We start from the raw sequence: 20,048 nt of genomic DNA on the forward strand, positions 1-20,048 counted from the left end.
ACAATAACACAATAGGATACATTTTCCAAGTCGGCCAAATTTCACGTTTGGCTATTTTAGCTTATAATGTGAAATCCACTTTGGATTACCAGCAGTTCACACTTTTGAATTACCCTGTTATTTTCTGAAATATGCAGAAGAGTATAAGCTGCTTTTTAAAAAGGCATTTACATTCATAGTCTGTTACTCTAAGTGCATGTTTCCATTACTAATTGGATCACTCTCACATTACAAGAAAAAATACATTTACAAAAAACAATGTAATCAGAATATACTAGCACTGCCTGTGTGTTTTAACAGGTCATTATCGATGACTATTTGCCTGTGGATCACAATGGAGAACTTCTGTGCTCTTACTCAAACAACAAGAACGAGTTGTGGGTTTCCCTGATCGAAAAAGCCTACATGAAGGTGATGGGAGGGTATGACTTTCCTGGATCCAATTCAGTAAGTAATATAGCAGAATCCTATCTCATGGTGCTATCCCAGTCTCTGATTCTGCCCTGTGACACAGGGCTTGCGTGATCCACTTGCTTATCTTTATACACCCAGTTCTGTCTGGAGTAATGTTTAGGTTACAATTAGCTGTGTTGTGTTGGATTTTTGTATATTATTCTTATTCTTTTACAAGTAATACTACTTCACATCACAAGGCCACCAATTCCTTCCCTCTCTTCCAAATTGCATTGTTTCCTGGTTTGTTTCATAAATACTGTATATATCATTGAAGGTTTCTGGGAGTTGTAGTTAAGCCGTTAGCTTTCTACTGCAGGAAGAGGACAAAACTCCCAGAACCCTTTGCAGTATTGTTTATAGAAACTTTAGTGAGCTAAGCCACAACTTTGCAGCCATTTCCTGGATGTGAAGTGTGTGTGTGTATGTATAAATGATCAAGAAATACATCTTAAGCAAGTTTAAGAAACACTACAATTATAACAAATGTGTTAAGTTTAATTGGGATGTTCCTTTAGGCAAATTAACCTAGCTACATTTTATGTTTAGTGATTCAAAATGGTTACATTTTTGTTTCCATTGCCTTGTTAATGATGTGCATTGCAAAAATGCAACCATCGCACCATTTTTATTTTGACCACATGGTGTCAGTACGCTATACTATTAGATACAAATTTATACAATTTTAAAATGTCGGTTCTGGCAATAAATGAATGCAGCAGTTCATCATCATGGCTGGTCTCATTTTTCATAAAATGTTTGTCTATTTTTAAACTATTGCTGTGGTTATAAAATGTGTGTTCTGAGGGTTGGGCGGAAAGGCGTAGATTTGTGTCTTTTCACGTAATATTTCAGCTGTTTAGTCCTCGGTCGGCCCACTGCTGCCATGTTGCACATCTAAACCAAATTAAGCTGTACCTTCATGTCTAAAAAAAACAAAACAATTTAAGACCATTATATTTTAGAAACATGTATTTTTTTTATTTATTTATTCCATACAGCACTTTTAATAGATTAACTAGTAAAACACCCATCAATCCCTCCGCCCCCCCCTGACACATGCTGTTCCTGTGTTTTTTTTACCCCTTCCTTCTAGATTGTAAACTGGTTTTCATAGATTGTAAGTTCATGTGAATAGAGCCTTCTTTACCTCTTGTCTCTGTAAATATTATTTTGTCTGTCAATTATTTGTTGTCGAATATCATTGCATTATTGTAAAGCCCCCCGGGCAGAATATGTTGGTGCTATGTAAATGCTAATAATAACGATACTAATCTGCTCTGCAGAACATAGATCTGCATGCACTGACTGGATGGATCCCTGAGAGAATTGCTATGCATTCAGACAATCAAACTTTCGACAAAGAAAGCACATTTAGAATGTTGTACCAAAGGTATGATTAACACAGACAAGATAGATTGCTATTACCCAATGGAAGCAGATTTAGATATGTTAAGTGTCGTAACATCCTATTTGGGTTAACTCATTTAATTGTTTTTAATTTGTAATGCAAAAAGAGTTATGCTATGGAAAAAGAATGGGGTTGTGTTGTTCAGCTGTAGGTTTCTAATGATGAAAGAGCAAGATGATGTTGAATCATTAAATTGATACGCCACAAGCAAAAAAATGTAGAAGTCTTTGCAAGGCAGGTGCTCTGAGCATTGGGAAGTCTGTAATTGGATAGTTACAGAAAACCAGGGTGGGGTTGGAAGGGGAGGGCTTGCAAAGGCTTCGGAGAAGAGATCTAATTTTTTTTTTTTTTTTTAAATATGATTAAATGTTTTCATTGGGGGTATATCTACTAAATAGTTAAAATAATTCAAACCTGTCCAATTGGAGTGTTAATTTTAAGGAACAATGTAAAGTGTGCATGATCTAAACCAGTGTTTCCCAACCCAGTCCTCCGGGACCACCAACTGTCCAGGATTTCTGTATTTTCATGTTTTATTCCAATGGAGATACTGACAAAACCTGGACTGTTGGTGGTCCATGAGGACTGGGCTGGGGAACACTGATCTAAACAGTATGTTTAGTCACAGCAGGGTGACCTGCAACATGCATACAGATAAAATAAAAGTCTGATGATACATTTTTATAAAGAATGAGGTCACAGGACCTGTAACCCAGAATCCCTTTGATCTGAGCAGTGCCAACTAGCATGTTTACATGCCTGTATGCCCCTAACAATTTCCATTCATATTATAGCAGCTGTAAATGCCCACCATTGACTGCCAATTAAAGTAGAGTATGTTGACCTTCAATTCCCCTAACACTCTGGGTCCTCTTGCCCATATCGCTCTCACACTTTAAAACTTTGTAAGAAAGACCACACTGATAGAAATTCTGAAAGGAGATGTAAAACTCCGCTTTTGGCTCGAGCATTCAGTAACCGTACGCCATAGATGTGTAATGGTTACAGGATTCAACTTTTCTGCTGATCTTTACAATCTTTATAAAGGTACACTTGTTAAGCAGTTTGAGTCCCATGGTGAGAAGAGTGCTATAAAATGACTTCATGTTATTGAAAGTATTTCTTTATATTGTCTTAGATTTCACAAGGGTGACGTCCTGATCACCACAGCTACAGGAGTGATGACTGAAGAGGAAGGAGAAAAATGGGGCTTAGTTCCTACTCATGCTTATGCTGTGTTAGACATAAGGGAATACAAGGTGAGAGTTAACACGAGATATATGTAATCAACCAGTCTCTTAATTTTATCCATCTTGTTATCAATATTGTTTGTCTCATTCTCTTTGCCTTTTTTCAAACGTATACTGTTTGCCCTGCTCTTTAGTACATACTGTCCTTTCTCACTATCGCTGTCCTTTTTCTTCGTATGTCCCAATCTGAGTCTGCCCTTTCCCACATTTCACCCTGACCCATTTCCCCATCGTTCAGCTTCTCTCTTTAGTTCTATTGGCCTATTACATGGTTCTTCACAGACACCTAATTCTAACTTCTGTTACTCAATTGTCTGCATTTTCAACCATTTATTTGTATTAATGTATTATTATTATTGTTTTTGAAGACATTCCGGTTTCTTCAGTTAAAGAATCCCTGGAGTCATTTACGGTGGAAGGGACGTTTTTGTGAGAAAGATGAGAGAAGCTGGACCCCTGAACTGCAAAAATACTTAAATTTTGACCCAAGAACAGCACAGAAGATTGACAATGGTAATTAAAAACGTTCTTTGTTCTCATTCGAAGTTTGTTTTTTCTAATTTTGAAATACTCACAGACTGTGTTTCGGCAGTGAATGTTTAAACTTTATAAGTGTGATTGTTTATGGTACAATATTATTCTAATACAAATATTTAAAGAGAACAACTACAGCTTATTGAATTTGTTCTGGTGAGTAGAGATTTATTGATTTAATTCATCTCTATGAGAAGATGCTGATTGGCCAGGGCTGTGTTTGAATTGTGGTAGCTCTGCCCCTGATCTGCCTCTTTGTCAGTCTTAGCCAACCCTATGGGGAAGCATTGTGATTGGATCAGGCTACCACTTCTGCTGATGTCAGCAGGCAGTGGGCATGTCTAAAGGAAACGGGGACAAGGCCAGCAGCTGCAGACTTGAATACACATATGATTTTACTATATTTAGGGAGGCATGAGGGGACCAGGGGGCCTAGATGGTGGTTTTAACCCTATAGGGTCAGGAATACATGATTGTGTTCCTGACCCTATAGTGCTCCTTTAAGAAACAACAATTGCGTTAAATGGTGGTTCATTAGCCATGTAAATTCTAGCAAACTAAGCAAACTTCTAATTTACATCACCAACACTACCTTGGTCCTTAAACATCTTTACCTTTCCAGTTATTTGTTCTGCTTTTACCAGGATTCAGAAAGCAGCTTTAGATAATTGGGAGAAGGAAATATTTACTAACACAGATAAATGGATGTATGCGAGTGGTAGAGCAGTTGACTGGGCATGACACATTCTGAGTTAGTGTGATCTGTTTAAATACAGCAATTGTAAATAGATATACAGACTCTGTCAATCTACATCACTTTGTGTACCTAGGGTGATATCACAGGCCCTCCTCTGAGAAAGTGACTTGGGAATAAATACAATATCAGTCTTGATAAAATAACTATTGGCATTTTACGTACACTCACACAACGCCAATGACGCTTGTAGAACCATCATGGGACTTGCCTAAGTTAGCATATCAGATGCTAAATTAGTCTTGTGAATTTCTTAACTGTAAAGGTGGATTCAAAGCACCATTACTACTTCAGCTAATTGTAGCTGATTTGGTGCTATTTGTCTATGGGTACTTGTTATTTTGTCAAAACTGTTTTGGAACAACAGAGGCACTGCATTTTGAATCATTCATAAGTCACTTGGCAGAAGACATTGGAACTGCACCTAAAGACTCAATGCACCATAACAACGACAATAACCTGTAGTTATGGTGTGTATACTGTCCTTTTTAACCCCTTAAGGACACATGACGTGCCTGACATGTCATGATTCCCTTTTATTCCAGAAGTTTGGTCCTTAAGGGGTTAAAGGACCACTATAGTGCCAGGAAAACAAACTCGTTTTCCTGGCACTATATGGTCTTTAGGTCCCCCGCACCCTCAGGGTCCCACTCCCGCCGGGCTCTAGGGGGAGGAAGGGGTTAAACGCTTTCTCCAGCGCCGGGCTCCCTCGGCGCTGGGGACTCTTCGACCGAATGCGCATGAGCGCCAAGAGCCGCACACGCATTCAGTCTGTCCATAGGAATGCATTCTCAATGCTTTCCTATGGGCGCTGTAGTCTTCTCACTGTGAAAATCACAGTGAGAGAAGTGTGCGGAAGCGCCTCTAGTGGCTGTCAATGAGACAGCCACTAGAGACTGGATTAACCCATATGTAAACATAGCAGTTTCTCTAAAACTGCTATGTTTACAGCTGCAGGGTTAACCCTAGATGGACCTGGCACCCAGGCCACTTCATTGAGCTGAAGTGGTCTGGGTGCCTATAGTGGTCCTTTAAGTTACCGTATATACTCGAGTATAAGCCGAGTTTTTCAGCCCATTTTTTGGGCTGAAAAACCCCAACTCGGCTTATACTCGAGTCAAGGTCTGTATTATGGCAATTTGCATTGCCATAATACAGACTGGGGGGAGAGGGGGGCTGGCAGAGCTGTACTTACCTGTTCTGCAGCTCCTGTCAGCTCTCTCCTCCTCTGCGCCGTCCGGTCAGCACCTCGGTCAGCTCCCAGTGTAAATCTCGCGAGAGCCGCGGCTCTCGCGAGACTTACAGTGTAAGCTGACAGAAGAGCAGAACGGACGGCGCAGAGGAGGAAAGAGCTGACAGGAGCTGCAGAACAGGTAAGTACAGCTCTGCCAGCCCCCCTCTCCCCCCCACTGAACTGCCACTGGACCACCAGGGAAGGAGAGCCCCCCTCCCTGCCATATATCAAGCAGGGAGGGGGGACGAAAAAAAAATATATAAATAAAATAAGAAATAATAAAAAAATAATAATAATAAAATAAAAATTAATAATAACAAAAAAAGGGGTATAAGGACCACTATGGGAGGGGGGGGGGGTATAAGGACCACTATGGGAGGGAGGGGGGTATAAGGACCACTATGGGAGGGAGGGGGGGATAAGGACCACTATGGGAGGGGGGGGGGATAAGGACCACTATGGGAGGGGGGGGGAGATAAGGACCACTATGGGAGGGAGGGGGGGGGGATAAGGACCACTATGGGAGGGAGGGGGGGATAAGGACCACTATGGGAGGGAGGGGGGTATAAGGACCACTATTGGAGGGAGGGGGGTATAAGGACCACTATGGGAGGGAGGGGGGGATAAGGACCACTATGGGAGGGAGGGGGGGGGATAAGGACCACTATTGGAGGGAGGGGGGTATAAGGACCACTATGGGAGGGAGTGGGGTATAAGGACCACTATGGGAGGGGGTGGGATAAGGACCACTATGGGAGGGAGGGGGGTATAAGGACCACTATGGGAGGGAGGGGGGGGTATATGGACCACTATGGGAGGGATGGGGGGGGATAAGGAACACTATGGGAGGGAGAAGGGGGATAAGGACCACTATGAGAGGGAGGGGGAGGACCACTAGGAGAGGGGTGAGTCAGGACCACTGGGGGGGGGGGTGAAGGAACACGGGGGTGGGGAGGTAAGGACCACTGAGGGAGGAGGAGGGAAAGTCAGGACATATGGGGGGGGGAGGGGGCGGCAACATTTTTTTTGCCTACGGCGGCAAATATCCTTGCACCGGCCCTGCACACACTGCATTCACACACTGCATTCATGCACACACACACTGCATTCATGCACACACACACTGCACTCATACACACACTGCACTTATACACACACACGCTGCACTCATACACACACACATACGCACACACTGCATTCATTATACACACACTGTAAATAAATATTCAATTAATATATTTTTTTTAGGATCTAATTTTATTTAGAAATTTACCAGTAGCTGCTGCATTTCCCACCCTAGTCTTATACTCGAGTCAATAAGTTTTCCCAGTTTTTTGGGATAAAATTAGGGGCCTCGGCTTATATCCGGGTCGGCTTATACTCGAGTATATACGGTACTCATTGTATTACAAGAATTGTGTTTGTTTGTTTGTTTGTTTGTTTGTTTGTTTGTTTTGGAGAGTTGATTGTGGGTTGTTGTTTTTTTATGTATATTTATTTTTTGCGAAATAGAACATTTTCTAAAGAAATCTATCAAGTGTAATTTAAATGTATTCTACAAGAACACCTGGTATCTTAAAAGATTCTTAATAAAAGCAGCTTGTTATCATAAGACACATCATGTGATTTTTCTTGTCTTGTATCTGTTGTTTTATTTGCATAATGCTTGTGTGTTCCTTAGTATCTATCAAAAATGTCACTTAACAGGTATTTATGAGACACAACAAAGAACACAAGTCATATGAATTGTTCTCGATGGCGTTATTAAAGCGCCAGTAAACCATTAACTGTTAGTTGAACCACAGCATTGTGTTCCACATCTGCAGGTATATTCTGGATCACCTGGGACGATCTGTGTCAGTATTATGATGTGATCTATTTGAGCTGGAACCCAGGCCTTTTTAAAGACTCAACATGCATTCAAAGGTACCTTTATTTGTTAAAACTAATTCCCCAATAATTCCATCAGACGTTTACTTGGTCACTAGCTGGGAATAACAACATTATTTGCTGGACTTTTGAGCGGAGGTTTTCAAGTAGGCCATCAATTGGGCATACACAGAGAGCGGTGTTTCTTTTGTTTATTCCAATAAGATGATGAGTGCAGAATTTCTGGATACAATGTGACCAATACATGCATTGATAAAAGATACATTTTATTCTTAGACAGAGCATATATTTAGGATGTATATGAATATATAGTTTTTGCTTTATGTACTAAGGTGCTATCCTAATTCTAAAAAGAGATAATCAGAAGCACTGGGTGGAATAAAAGTGATGATAAAAGAGCCTGTAAGTAGGAGAAAGAGGGGAAGCAAACTCTAATATATTAAGCATGAATACGGAGCAAGGCTTATGTACAGTGTTTTTCTATATAGCAGTGTTGCTTCCTCACATCTTCTAACCGCTGCTCAGGCAGGACAGGTTGGGAATGGCATATAATAGACTTTGTAACGCTAGTTTGTTGTTTGTACAGATCTTTGTATGTATTTGTTCACTAAATTGCAATGTGTGACCAATGGAATCAATCAATCAATAGCACAGTTGAAAATATAGCTTAGTAGCGATTCTATTACTTTAGTTGAAATTTGATATTGTTTTCATTTTATCGTAATTCACAGTTTATCTATTAGTATGCTATTCACATACACATTATGAGCTCACTTGTCTCTGTTTAAGTAATGGTTTATTATATTTGACAGCACTTGGGATGCCAAGCAGGGACCCGTTAAAGATGCATACAGTCTCGCGAACAACCCGCAATATAAACTTGAAGTTCAGTGTCCAAAAGGGGGCGCTGCAGTTTGGATCCTCCTAAGCAGACACATCACTGACAAGGTTTGCTTGACAAAGTAGTTTGGGCACAATAGGAGCAGTTATTCTCAAAGCCATTTTATTTAATATTTTACACTTAGCATTAATATATAAAATGCGGTTTAGTGTTAATATGCCAATCAGTATATTCTTCGCATCCCCATTGTGCTTGTTTGCCAACTTTTGGATGGACCTTTAACTTGTGGGTTTAACAAGTTGGTTCCCAAAAAAACACATTTCACTGTTTTTCCAATGGTCCTTAATCTTTTTTTTGACATTGTCTTGCAACCTAGTGTATAGCAATACCCGTGCAAAAAAAAATCAACACAGGTCATTGTGGTCAGCTGCTTGTGCTATGGTAGATGTGTTGTGCTGGTTTCAGCCCATGATAATCCACTTAAATAGCTGGGGTACCAAGTTTTGAATGATCACCAAAGGAGTAAGACTACTGGTTTAGGCAATAGACAGGACAAAGCTATAATAATTTAGAATAATAAACAGCACGTTCCCTCGTTGTCAGGATAAGTCTACAATTACATTCATTGATTATTTGGCAGCCAGCCGCTAGACTGTCCCTTCCAAATTGCACCAGTGCAGTAAACATAATCTTATTGAGGTTATTTGGGATGGTTAGAGTCGAACGTTACACAGGAAATTATAGTTTACACGCCACATAAGAGCAGTTCAGGGGACAGACTCCAATTAAGTTAAATATATGCTACATACAATAATTAGTAGAAAGATATATATATATATTTTTAATAGTATTACGGTATTTTTTTTTTTCAATTTCCAAGCAATCATTGCATGAATTCCTTCCTGATCAAGTTAATATGTAACAAATCCAAACTTTAGAAATCGTTAATATGTATGCTATGTCACGCCTTGGCGTTAACTTTGTACTTTGTGCCAAGCCAGATGATATCCATCCCAGGCAGTGAATGTCCGTGCTGATAGTGTTTGACTTTATAGCTGTTTGTCTAAGCTTGGGAAAATATTAACACCATAACAACCAGAGATCCACATGTATTTAGATTATATATTAAAATGACATTCTGTGCTAAGGCCTGTTAAGACGTGTTTTTTTTATTTTTTATTTTTTTTATTATTTTTTCAATATGCAAATATGGGTGATGTTCGGATAGAGTGAAATCTATTAATCTCTTAAATTCCTCATATTATTTGTTACAGGATGATTTTGCACATAACAAAGAGTTTATAACATTGATTGTTTACAACAAGACTGATGGTAAAAAGATTTACTATCCAGGTACGTTTTGCCGAAATTCACATGCTTGTCTTTTTGACAAAGCATAAAAATGTGTTGTACAATATGTATGTTGATAATTTTAAAGGAGCATTCCAAGGACAATGACTACTACAGCCCTTTGTAGTAATTATGGTGCCAAGAGTGCCCTGGCACCGTGAAGATGTTTAGTACTGTTTAACAACTTACCTGGGTTCGTATAGGCACTTGCAGCTACAGGTTTTAGTGGTTATGGTTCTTTCAAGGATCATGGATTTAACCTCTATAACAAGTTGCTGTAGTTATGGTGCTTAGTGTCCCCCTTTACGGACTGAACAGTTAGGGAAACGTAGCTCACAAACATCTGGAAATCCAAGGTTATCAATATAGACTATCTGGACACCAATATACTTCCAGTGTAATCTTCTGAACACTAAATGTGTTCATAGTGTTCTATAAAAAGCTTATAATATGTCTAGGTTTTGCTTTAAATAAACAGCGTTAAAGAACACGCAGTAATACAATACTAAATCATGTGATTGGTGAATATTCAATAAATAGTCTCTGGTGGCATTTTCCAATTATTTTGTTGAATATGCTTACAGGAGATTAATTAGAAGATCCAATTATTGGTTATTCACCTAGGGATAAGCCTACTTCTCATATAAGTGTGTTATTCATCTCATTAATCGTCTCTGCATGATAAATGACAAGTGATAAGTGCAAAGGTGAATTAGTCTAAACAGTTAACAATACATTCTTAAATCTTCTTAATTTAGTTTATGTTAAATACGTAAAAACTCCATATACCAGTTCGAAAATGTATTAAAATAAGTTCATTAAATGCGGTTTGCCATTTTCCAGCTGACCCTGCCCCCTACATTGATGGAATTCGGATAAACAGCCCTCACTACCTTACAAAGATGACATTGACTTCTCCTGGGACTCATACATTCACACTGGTGGTATCTCAGTATGAGAAGCAGAATACCATTCATTATACACTTAGGGTAAGTGTAATAAGCAGCTAATGGAAAGAAGACATTCCAACGCGTTTCACTTCATTAAGAAGTACATACAAGGTTTCAGCTGTAGTCACATGTGGCAGATCTACACTTGGTGATATTGTCCTGTGTCTGTTATACATATTTCATGGTTCACCTCCCAATTAAATACCAAGCTCCCAATTGTACGAAAGGTAAAATAGCTTTATAGTCCACACCAGTCTGTGATAAAAGCTAATAATAATAATAATAATAATAATAATAATAATGGAGAAGATAGGGGTGTATATGAGTAAACAATATGAAAAATAAAGTAAATTACCAAAGTCGATGGATAATGGTGATTAATATAGTGCTGAAATGGAAACCAATGAGTAGAGACCCATGTCTTTATTATAAATAGCTCATCCAAAATATGCGCAATACATGTGTCATGTCAAACGAAAAGCTAGCCTGTGTTTACTAATTAATGCATTTTTCTAGGTCTATGCCGGTTGCAAGTTTACATTTTCTAAGATTCCCACACCATACACAATAAATCGACGGGTAAGAGCTACAGATTTAAATTCACATAGTGGGCATTTATACATTGACTTTTGGTAGACATTTAATTTACTTTGTCTACTTCCAGATTAACGGACAGTGGAAAGGACAGAGTGCTGGAGGTTGTGGCAATTTCAGAGACACCCACAAGAATAATCCTATTTATCAGTTTCAAATGGAAAAGGCTGGACCATTACTGGTAGAATTGCGTGGACCAAGGTTTGTTATTCTCTACTCTTTGAACCTATAGTTAATAAGGGGGTTCTGTCCTGCTGTCCCGCTTCTTAGGACACTCATGCCAAGTCCATGGAAAGCACAGCACAAGCATAATATAAGATGTTCTGTCAGTGTGCAATATACATTACAGTGCTCTAAGCATGGGATTGCCTGAGCAGAGCTGCAAGAACACCATGCTGAAACATCCACTTCTCACTAGGTACATGTCCCATTAGGCATCACTAGTGATGCGTAGTAATGCAAGACATGTTACTGCCCAAGAAGGCTTTCATTTCGTGATCTCGTTACTATTGACCAGAAAAAGCACATATTTCTATTCTAGAAATTCCTGTAGAGGGTTCAGAGATAGGGGGCTGTTGGATAACCACTTCCCCTAGTGGCTGTTGACATATGTGAAAACACTTCAGCAGTGTTTTCAATTAACCTTCAGTTTCTGCCTGATGGTATATTTTACTTTACAGTATAGAACCAATTTGTTTATATAACACGTTACTGTAGAAAGCACAAAAACTTTATAGATAAACTTGGCAAAACAATTAATTTCTTGGCATTAATAGCCTTATTATCTAGATTTATTATCCTATGAGATGGGTTTTTGTCTCTTCTTTCATATACACTTTTTATGAAAATATATTTAGAAGACATCACATGCATAGTGCTGCCTACAAATGTGGTGATAAGGCTTTACATTTGTATACATTGTGAGTTCATTCATGGTAGCACCTAAGGTGCTGAGCACTTTCATTTAGACATATTGCCCTATGATATGTTTGTTACTTTTTAGCATCTTCCTTGTTATATGGTTATTTTTCAGATAAATAATTAATTTATTTTATCACTGGTTGTTTTTATAAGTGTTTGTCTACAACATCTGAATAAGAACCATATATATCAAATATGTATTTCCCAAATAAATAAATAAAACATTGTTAAGAAGACAGAACCTCAATGAAAACATCCATGTATTTAATCATACATTGTTTTCATTCAAGGTATATCTAAAAACAGCTTTAAAAAAGCTACAGATCATCTCTCTGCAAGCCCTCCTTTTATAATCCCGCCCTTCAATCACAGACTTCCCAATGCAGCTCAATGGGAAGTTTTTGCAAGGCAGGTGTTCTGGATAATTGCTGCCTCCACTGGGATAACCAAACCAGGAAGCAACAGAATGGATTAAGTGCCAATTTAAATTGAATTCTGCACTTTTTGTAAAATGTGCTTTATGGGTCTGGAGTGTCCCTTTAATTTTATAATAATACACTCCTTAAATCTTGTAACTGATAAATTAGTTTGATAAACGCTCTAGGAGTTCTCTAGGACGACTATGGAGATTAATTAATCTTAAATTAGAGGGGCAAAGGTTTAAACATAATATCCGGAAGTATTCCTTTACTGAGAGGGTAGTGGATACATGGAATAGGCTTCCAGCTGAAGTGGTAAAGGTTAACACAGTGAAGGAGTTTAAAGGGAAACTCCAGTGCCAGGAAAACAATCCGTTTTCCTGGCACTGGAGGGTCCCTCTCCCTCCCACCCCCCAATCCCCGGTTACTGAAGGGGTAAAAACCCCTTTAGTCACTTACCTCAGGCAGCGACATGTCCCACGTCGCTGCCTGCTCCTCCCTCGCCGCTCCTCCTTCTTCCTCCGTCGGCCGGTGGGCGAGACTGATCCCGACCACCAGCCTAGGAGTCCCAATGCGCATGCGCGGCAATGACGCGCATGCGCGCACCCCATAGGAAAGCATTGAAAATTAATTTTAATGCTTCCCTATGGGGAATAGAGCGACGCTGGAGGGCCTCACACAGCGTGAGGACGTCCAGCGACGCTCTAGCACAGATAATCTGTGCTAGGGATCAGGAAGTCTAGTAGACAGCCACTAGGGGAGGACTTAACCCTGCAATGTAATTATTGAAGTTTATAGAAAACTGCAATGATTACAGTTGCAGGGTTAAGGGTAGTGGGAGTTGGCACCCAGACCACTCCAATGAGCAGAAGTGGTCTGGGTGCCTGGAGTGTCCCTTTAAGCATGCGTGGGATATGCATAAGGCTATCCTAGCTATAAGATAAGGCCAGGGACTAATGAAAGTATTTAGAACCATTCGGCCCATCTAGTCTGCCCAATGGTTCTTATCTGCCATCACATTATATGTCTCTATCTATGTCTAATTATTAAACCCCATACATCCCATTATGCTGTGATTTGAATCTTTCTTTGTGACATCCCATTATGTATAGAGTGAATACAGCTGCAAAATTTGCAGTTTCATCATTTGTTTTAGAAAAGAACTTACACTAACAACTGAGCCGGTGTACCATAAAAATACATGCTCTGTTTCCTTATCACGCAGGCAGTACAGCGTTGGCTTTGAGGTTATTACAGTATCTGCAACGGGAGATCCAGGTTCATCTGGTTTCCAGAAAAAAGGCAGTGGTGATTACAGGTACGGTAATGGTCCTTTCCCCGTAGTATGCTTGAAGATCTCTATGTGAAATGCACCGGGTTCTGCCCATTTAGTTTTATATGAAAATGATGAATACATCACATTTTTTTTCCTGTTGGAGTAAACATGATCACCTTCTGACTTCTAAGATAGATCAAACGTTATTAAAAACCCTTGTGTTTGTATTTTAAAGAATTGAATTGTGTATTTAATTCAAATAAATCCTCTGGGATTACTAGTAGGAATTGAGTTGTCTTTTGTATCACAATAAAAAAAAAAAAAGGCTAGAAAAAGACAATCTCCCTTTATATTACCTTTTTTGTTTAAATCAGGATTTCTGATGTCATATACAATGCTAAATAATTACCAATCAGTTCATATACAGCTGTAGAAGGTCCTGGCGTTTGGCAGCCACCTGACAGCATTGAGATATACTTTGTGTTATTACTTGTGCCAGAAAATACAAATTGGTGATGACCAATAGGACATGTCTGTCCAAAGTGCCATTATCCCACTTCTGCACTTCAATCCATATTTTATCAGTGTATGTCTCACGCACTAGTGACTGGCCTTCTTTTAAGAAACACTCCAAGTCTAAAACTGGTTATATTTATAATATAACATGCATGCAAATAGCATTAACAAGATCAATTGTCCTCATGTTGGGCATGATATTAAACTTATTGGTCTTCAGTTTTTTAAGGGCTTAAAAAAAGGCACTTCCATCTAAAACCCTTGAAAATATTATTATATAATATTATTATATATTCTATTCTCTGACAAATGTAAACATTGCTGTTTCTCAGAAAATGCAATGTTTATATTTGCCAAAGAAAAGGGACAGCATCACTGCACCAAAACCACTACATTAAGATGTGGGGTTTTGGTGCTTAGTGTCTCCTTTTAAAGAGACCCTGAACATATCCCATGGGAAGCAATGATTCATGGGGTACAACAGTGAGAGTGAGGAATATTCTCTGCCATGGTCCTTTGGATCAATTTGCAACTTTCTGTATTTCTCCTTGTCTACAAACCATATGGTAAAGAGCCCCAATGAACGAGACAAGACAATGTAAGGTTCAAGGTGACTTCTAACGTTTAATGGGCGGTGTAACAGGTTATATTCAGCAGGAAACAGGGGTGGTCTTTACAAGCATTATCCAATCCTAATAAAATCATATCTTAACTTAACATCTTAACCTATAGCAAGCTTGCAGGTGTATCTTCATGTTTAGGCCTTGCACAAAGCTAAATTTCACTATAACTACGTACTTAGAATTAAAAGCGTTAAGAATTAACTACTCCGTTCTAAATTACACATTACTAAGCATTTATGATCAAAGGGAGAAAAACACAGGATATAACACCTGTTACACAATGTTCTATAGCTCTTGTCTAGGAGTATATTCACTAAGCATAGTACATAGATAAAGCATATTATTTCAAATAGCTGACATGCTCCAAGTTAGCCAATTTTAAACAGACTACATCCAGTCATCTGTAGCTTGAGCCTTGGGTCAATATAGGCAAATTATTCCCAACAACAGTGTTCCAATTAAATAATAATAGGAGGACCAGGTTTGACCGCCTCATTCTGTTTCTTGGGGATGCACAGCAGTTGGGGTGGGGGGTATTTGAAACCGTATCTTGTATTCGATTTTGATTTATATTGTCAAATCTGTATACTTAAGGACGTGGGGTGGCACTGTGTGTCAATGTGTTTGTCTTTGCAACAATTTTACTAAAGCACATACTCCTTGGTAATGTTGGCCACTTCTCCTCTCTCTTTTTCAGGTGTGGGTTTTGTTATCTGGAACTAGAGAATGTCCCAGCTGGCATTTACAATGTTATTCCGACAACGTTCCTTCCAGCTCAGGAGGGTCCCTTCTTTTTAGACTTCAACAGTGCAATACCAGTCAAAGTGTCACAGCTCCAATGATTGTGGATATTCCAGAGATTCTCAGGAACAGCCTCTCAAAAATCCCTTCTTCCACTGAGCATAGCTGAACCCAGCGGGCACCGAGTTTACATGGCACTTGCAGGGCATGGCATTTTTAAGCTGTGATGCTTCTGACACTTTACCTTACACAGATTACATGCCTTCATCCTTAAAGAGTCTTATTTTATGAAAGGTTGTAAGGGAAATGGGTACTGTTCATGCCCAGAATTTAATCTGTACTTGAATATTTTATTGAATAATTCAAAAGAATAGTGCTATAAAGAATATTTTTTTCCACCACAGTGCATTGCATTTTGTTTTTAAAACATAAATGTATCGGTTGATATGTGTGCCCAATACATACATTTCGAAAATGATGTCTGCATATAACAGCTACCTTTAGGTGTCGGACTACAGTATAATAAAAGAAGTGCTGACTAAAATAAACATTTAAATTATTAGCATGCCTTTAATAAAGCACTGATATTATTTGTAGCACCACATTTTTGCTGTCTTCATTTTGTAGAATGCAGAGGTTATCATGTGGTGTATAAAAATAATGGGGGGGGAGGGAGGGAATGCAGGGGAAAAGGATTGCACAAAAAAGAATCAGAAGGGGCGGAGCCAAGCGATCAAGCAGCCCAGACGTGTCCAAAGCGAGCTCCCACGTCTGGGGCCGGAAAACGGGGTACTACACCCAGCCACGAGCACCCACAAGCTGCAGACCGCAATAACGGTGACCGGGAGGGGCTGCCGATTCGGAGGGTACCTCTCTCGAACCCCGGTACACTCGTCCGGACACGCCGAGGTTTGCGGCCTACCTAATACTCAGCCACGGAGAGACGGCTGCTCTCCGGGCGACGCACCGCAGACTGGGACCCCAGTGACATCATCCCCCCCCCCCCAGGACCGGTGGGGGTCATCCCGGTCCGCAAATAAGCAGCTTCACTCACCCTGCTAACGGGAGCTGCGGACAGAGTGAGACCGCGAAAAAACCTGCACTTAAAATGGCGGACGCACCCTCTCCGCGAGGCAAGCAAAACGGGTGTGCAGCGGTGGACCTCATGATACAGCACCTCAATGAGTTCTTTGCCAAGCTATGGCAGAAATTGGAGGTATGTACACACGCAGCGGAGGGGTGTGCAGTCCCTGACCAAGCACTTCAGCCACACACGCTCAGCACATCCAGGCAGCGAGCTAGTGAGATCCCTCACCCACAGCAGCCCCCACACAAGCAGAAGCGCAGACTTCACAAACCCAGTTTTGCCGCAGAACAACCCCCAAGTGGCAGTGGCACTTGCCGCAAGCCGCGGAGTCCACCTACCAAGCTCCCAGCCCAGTTGGCGGAGAGAGTCCCAATATGGCGACGGATCAAGCAGCACTCCTCACTCACAGCGACAACGAAGAAACCACCAAGAAGTACCTACACAAAGTCACAAATGAAACCTGTACCAATGAAAGAGAGCCCGTGGGCTACCACAGAACCGACTGGAACAGTCAGCAGTGTCCCAGCCAGGCTCAAAGTCCTACCTCAATGCCCACAGCGTCACCCACAACAACAGGGTCGAGGTACTGACACACACCGACGAACCGCCCGACGACTCACTCACGTACCAGAAGCCTCCATCATAGGCCGTCTACAACGCCTTCCCAGGCCGAAGACCGCATGGAGTCAGACTCCAAGACACCGACCACTCCACCGGAGGCTTGCCCGCCGCTGGCGGCGGCAGAACATCCGAGCCCCACATGGCGCCCGACGAAGGGACGACCCGGTCTCTCTGAGCAACCGAGTCGGTGGACCACAGGTGAAGGCCTTCATAATGACCTGGGGACGGCCGACGCCAACTCGCACCAAGCCGTACCCCGGTGGCTCGTACTGAACGACGGTGCCAACCTCCCCACCCTGCCCAGCAGTGGTATTGGCTGAACAGGCCCCACTAACTGGCTGCCCCACCATCACCACTTTATCCCCCCATGGACTCTCCTTACTGGACTCTCACTTATGCATATGCCTCCCAGGTCGCATACTCGTATGACTTTATGTTATTATTTTACCTTAAGCTCTGATACTACTGCAAAGTCTGACGATAAAGCAACAAATGTTACAGCGACAAATGTTAATGCGACGAATGTTTAAGCGACACGTTAAAGCAACACGTTAAAGCGACGCATGTTAGAGCGACGCATGTTAGAGCGACGCATGTTAGAGCGACAAATGTTAGAGCGACAAATGTTAGAGCGACAAATGTTAGAGCGACAAATGTTAGAGCGACAAATGTTAGAGCGACAAATGTTAGAGCGACAAATGTTAGAGCGACAAATTCAACACGCATATTACACTTCAGCTACTGAACCTAAACGACTGAAATGCTCACTATTACTGACTAGCCAGGACCCAGCCTGATTCTACTAATATTATATTCTGTTTTGCTTACCGGTCGTAGTTAAATCATACACATATAAAAAAAGAGGTACGAATACTAAGGAAATGTTAGCAACCATTGTTATTGAACCCTAAACTGTAATCCAAATGCACATTTCCCTCTTTCTATTCTGTATCCCAATTACTACACCTCAATAAAAATACAGATTGACAAAAAAATAAAAAGAATCAGAACACCCACAAACCGACAAAAGAAGAGGAACTAAACCTTGGATTTTGTACATAAGTGCTTGGTAGGGTAACCTTGCCAAGGATGTCTATGCATCGTGTTCTCCAAACCATTTGGGTACCAAGAGTTATTACTAAATTTTAAATGTCTCTGGTCTGGATTGGTAAAAATAATCCAGTACGATCTGGGGTTTTCAGATTATAAAATCGAGACATTGATCACAGTATTCATCAGAATCTAGTTTTTGGCATTGGGCATCTAAATTGACATGAATGTCCACTGGACGTCCGCCTGTGTGGCTGAAATCTAGAATAAATTTCACAATGACAATGGAAAAAATAGCTTGTGGCCTTAAACAGTTTTTTTAAAGAACGCATCCATGTGTCCCAGATTTCATGGAATTTAGTTAAAGGGATCCTATAGTGCCAGGAAAACAAACCCGTTTTCCTGGCACAATAGGCTCCTAGAGTGCCAATTTCCCTCGCGCTCCTGTGGTGCTGAAGGGGTTAACTCCTTCAACCACTTACCTGAATCCAGTGCCGGTGTCCCTTGCCGCTGGGTCAGGCTCCTCCCCTGCCGGTGGGGAGACCTGCCGCGCGCTTTAGACCTCCTGAATAATGCTTTCCAATGGGGAAAATTTGATGCTGGAGGCCCATGAGGACGTCCGGCATCAGATAATGGACCAAAAGTTTGTTTGGATTCCAGAAGCCCTCTAGCCCTCGGAAGCCCTCTATTGGCTGTTTCACATTGCAGCACTAGGTGCAAAAGGGTCAAAGTACCCAGACTACTTCAATTAGCTGATGTGGTCTGGATGCCTACAGTGTCCTTTTAATAAATGGCAAACCGTATCAATTTGTCAATAAACATTGTATCTTTCAGTGTTACTGTTAATTGGGAACACTTTTTTTTACCTTGTATTTTGGGGCATATCCATCCTATGTGGAAATAGTTCCTTTCAGAATTACAGACTCCAAGAAGGTCAAGTATGTCCCATACTGCAAGAGTGGTGTATCACCTAAAGATTGAAGCGATAAGACTAGCTGAATACCATGGCAGTTTTATTATAGCTTGGTCTGTTAACCACTTGTTTACCCTATTCAAGGATATGGAGGACACATTGTCTTGGGCCAAAGACAGGTCTCCCCCTTTCCATTGTGGTTTTTGTGCCCTTGACTGCTGTGCCAGAAGCAGGTCCCACCTTAATATTGCCCTCACCCAATGCCCTCTTTGCTTCAAGGGCTGTATTAAGTAATCGTAAACTCATCATAACAGGTTTACTTTAACATTTTAAAGTTTGGCAGAACATACCAAAGATAAGGCATTGATTTTAATTTCCATTTGCACTAGTGGTATAACACAAGTCTGAATTATATAAACGCAGGAAGTACTTTCAAACCTGAAAATCAAGTTACTCTTAAAGGGACATTCCACTGCCCAAATAAATAAACATCACTGTGTAGTAGATATGCCCCAAATGAAAACATACATGCTTTTATTTGATTTTTTTATATCTAAAAACAGCTTGCAAAACCTGAAGTTCTCCTGTATGCGGACTTTGCAAGCCCTCCCCCTTCCTAA

General features: G+C 40.7%; 1 protein-coding gene across 1 annotated transcript in view; it reads left to right on the plus strand.

Moving 5' to 3' along the window:
* The window catches only part of CAPN7 (calpain 7), a 59,660-nt gene extending 43,502 nt beyond the window's left edge, over window positions 1-16,158 (plus strand). Inside the window, exons 10-21 of the mRNA XM_063452179.1 lie at window positions 301-447; window positions 1,740-1,846; window positions 3,003-3,123; window positions 3,483-3,627; window positions 7,463-7,562; window positions 8,339-8,474; window positions 9,642-9,720; window positions 10,561-10,706; window positions 11,184-11,246; window positions 11,332-11,462; window positions 13,827-13,919; window positions 15,714-16,158. Coding sequence (XP_063308249.1) covers window positions 301-447; window positions 1,740-1,846; window positions 3,003-3,123; window positions 3,483-3,627; window positions 7,463-7,562; window positions 8,339-8,474; window positions 9,642-9,720; window positions 10,561-10,706; window positions 11,184-11,246; window positions 11,332-11,462; window positions 13,827-13,919; window positions 15,714-15,858 — 1,413 coding nt within the window. The 3' untranslated portion in view covers window positions 15,859-16,158. The remainder of the gene's footprint in view (window positions 1-300; window positions 448-1,739; window positions 1,847-3,002; window positions 3,124-3,482; window positions 3,628-7,462; window positions 7,563-8,338; window positions 8,475-9,641; window positions 9,721-10,560; window positions 10,707-11,183; window positions 11,247-11,331; window positions 11,463-13,826; window positions 13,920-15,713) is intronic.
* The last annotated feature ends 3,890 nt before the right edge of the window (window positions 16,159-20,048 follow it).

Source organism: Pelobates fuscus, chromosome 4 (genome assembly GCF_036172605.1).
Source record: "Pelobates fuscus isolate aPelFus1 chromosome 4, aPelFus1.pri, whole genome shotgun sequence".
NCBI lineage: Eukaryota > Metazoa > Chordata > Amphibia > Anura > Pelobatidae > Pelobates > Pelobates fuscus.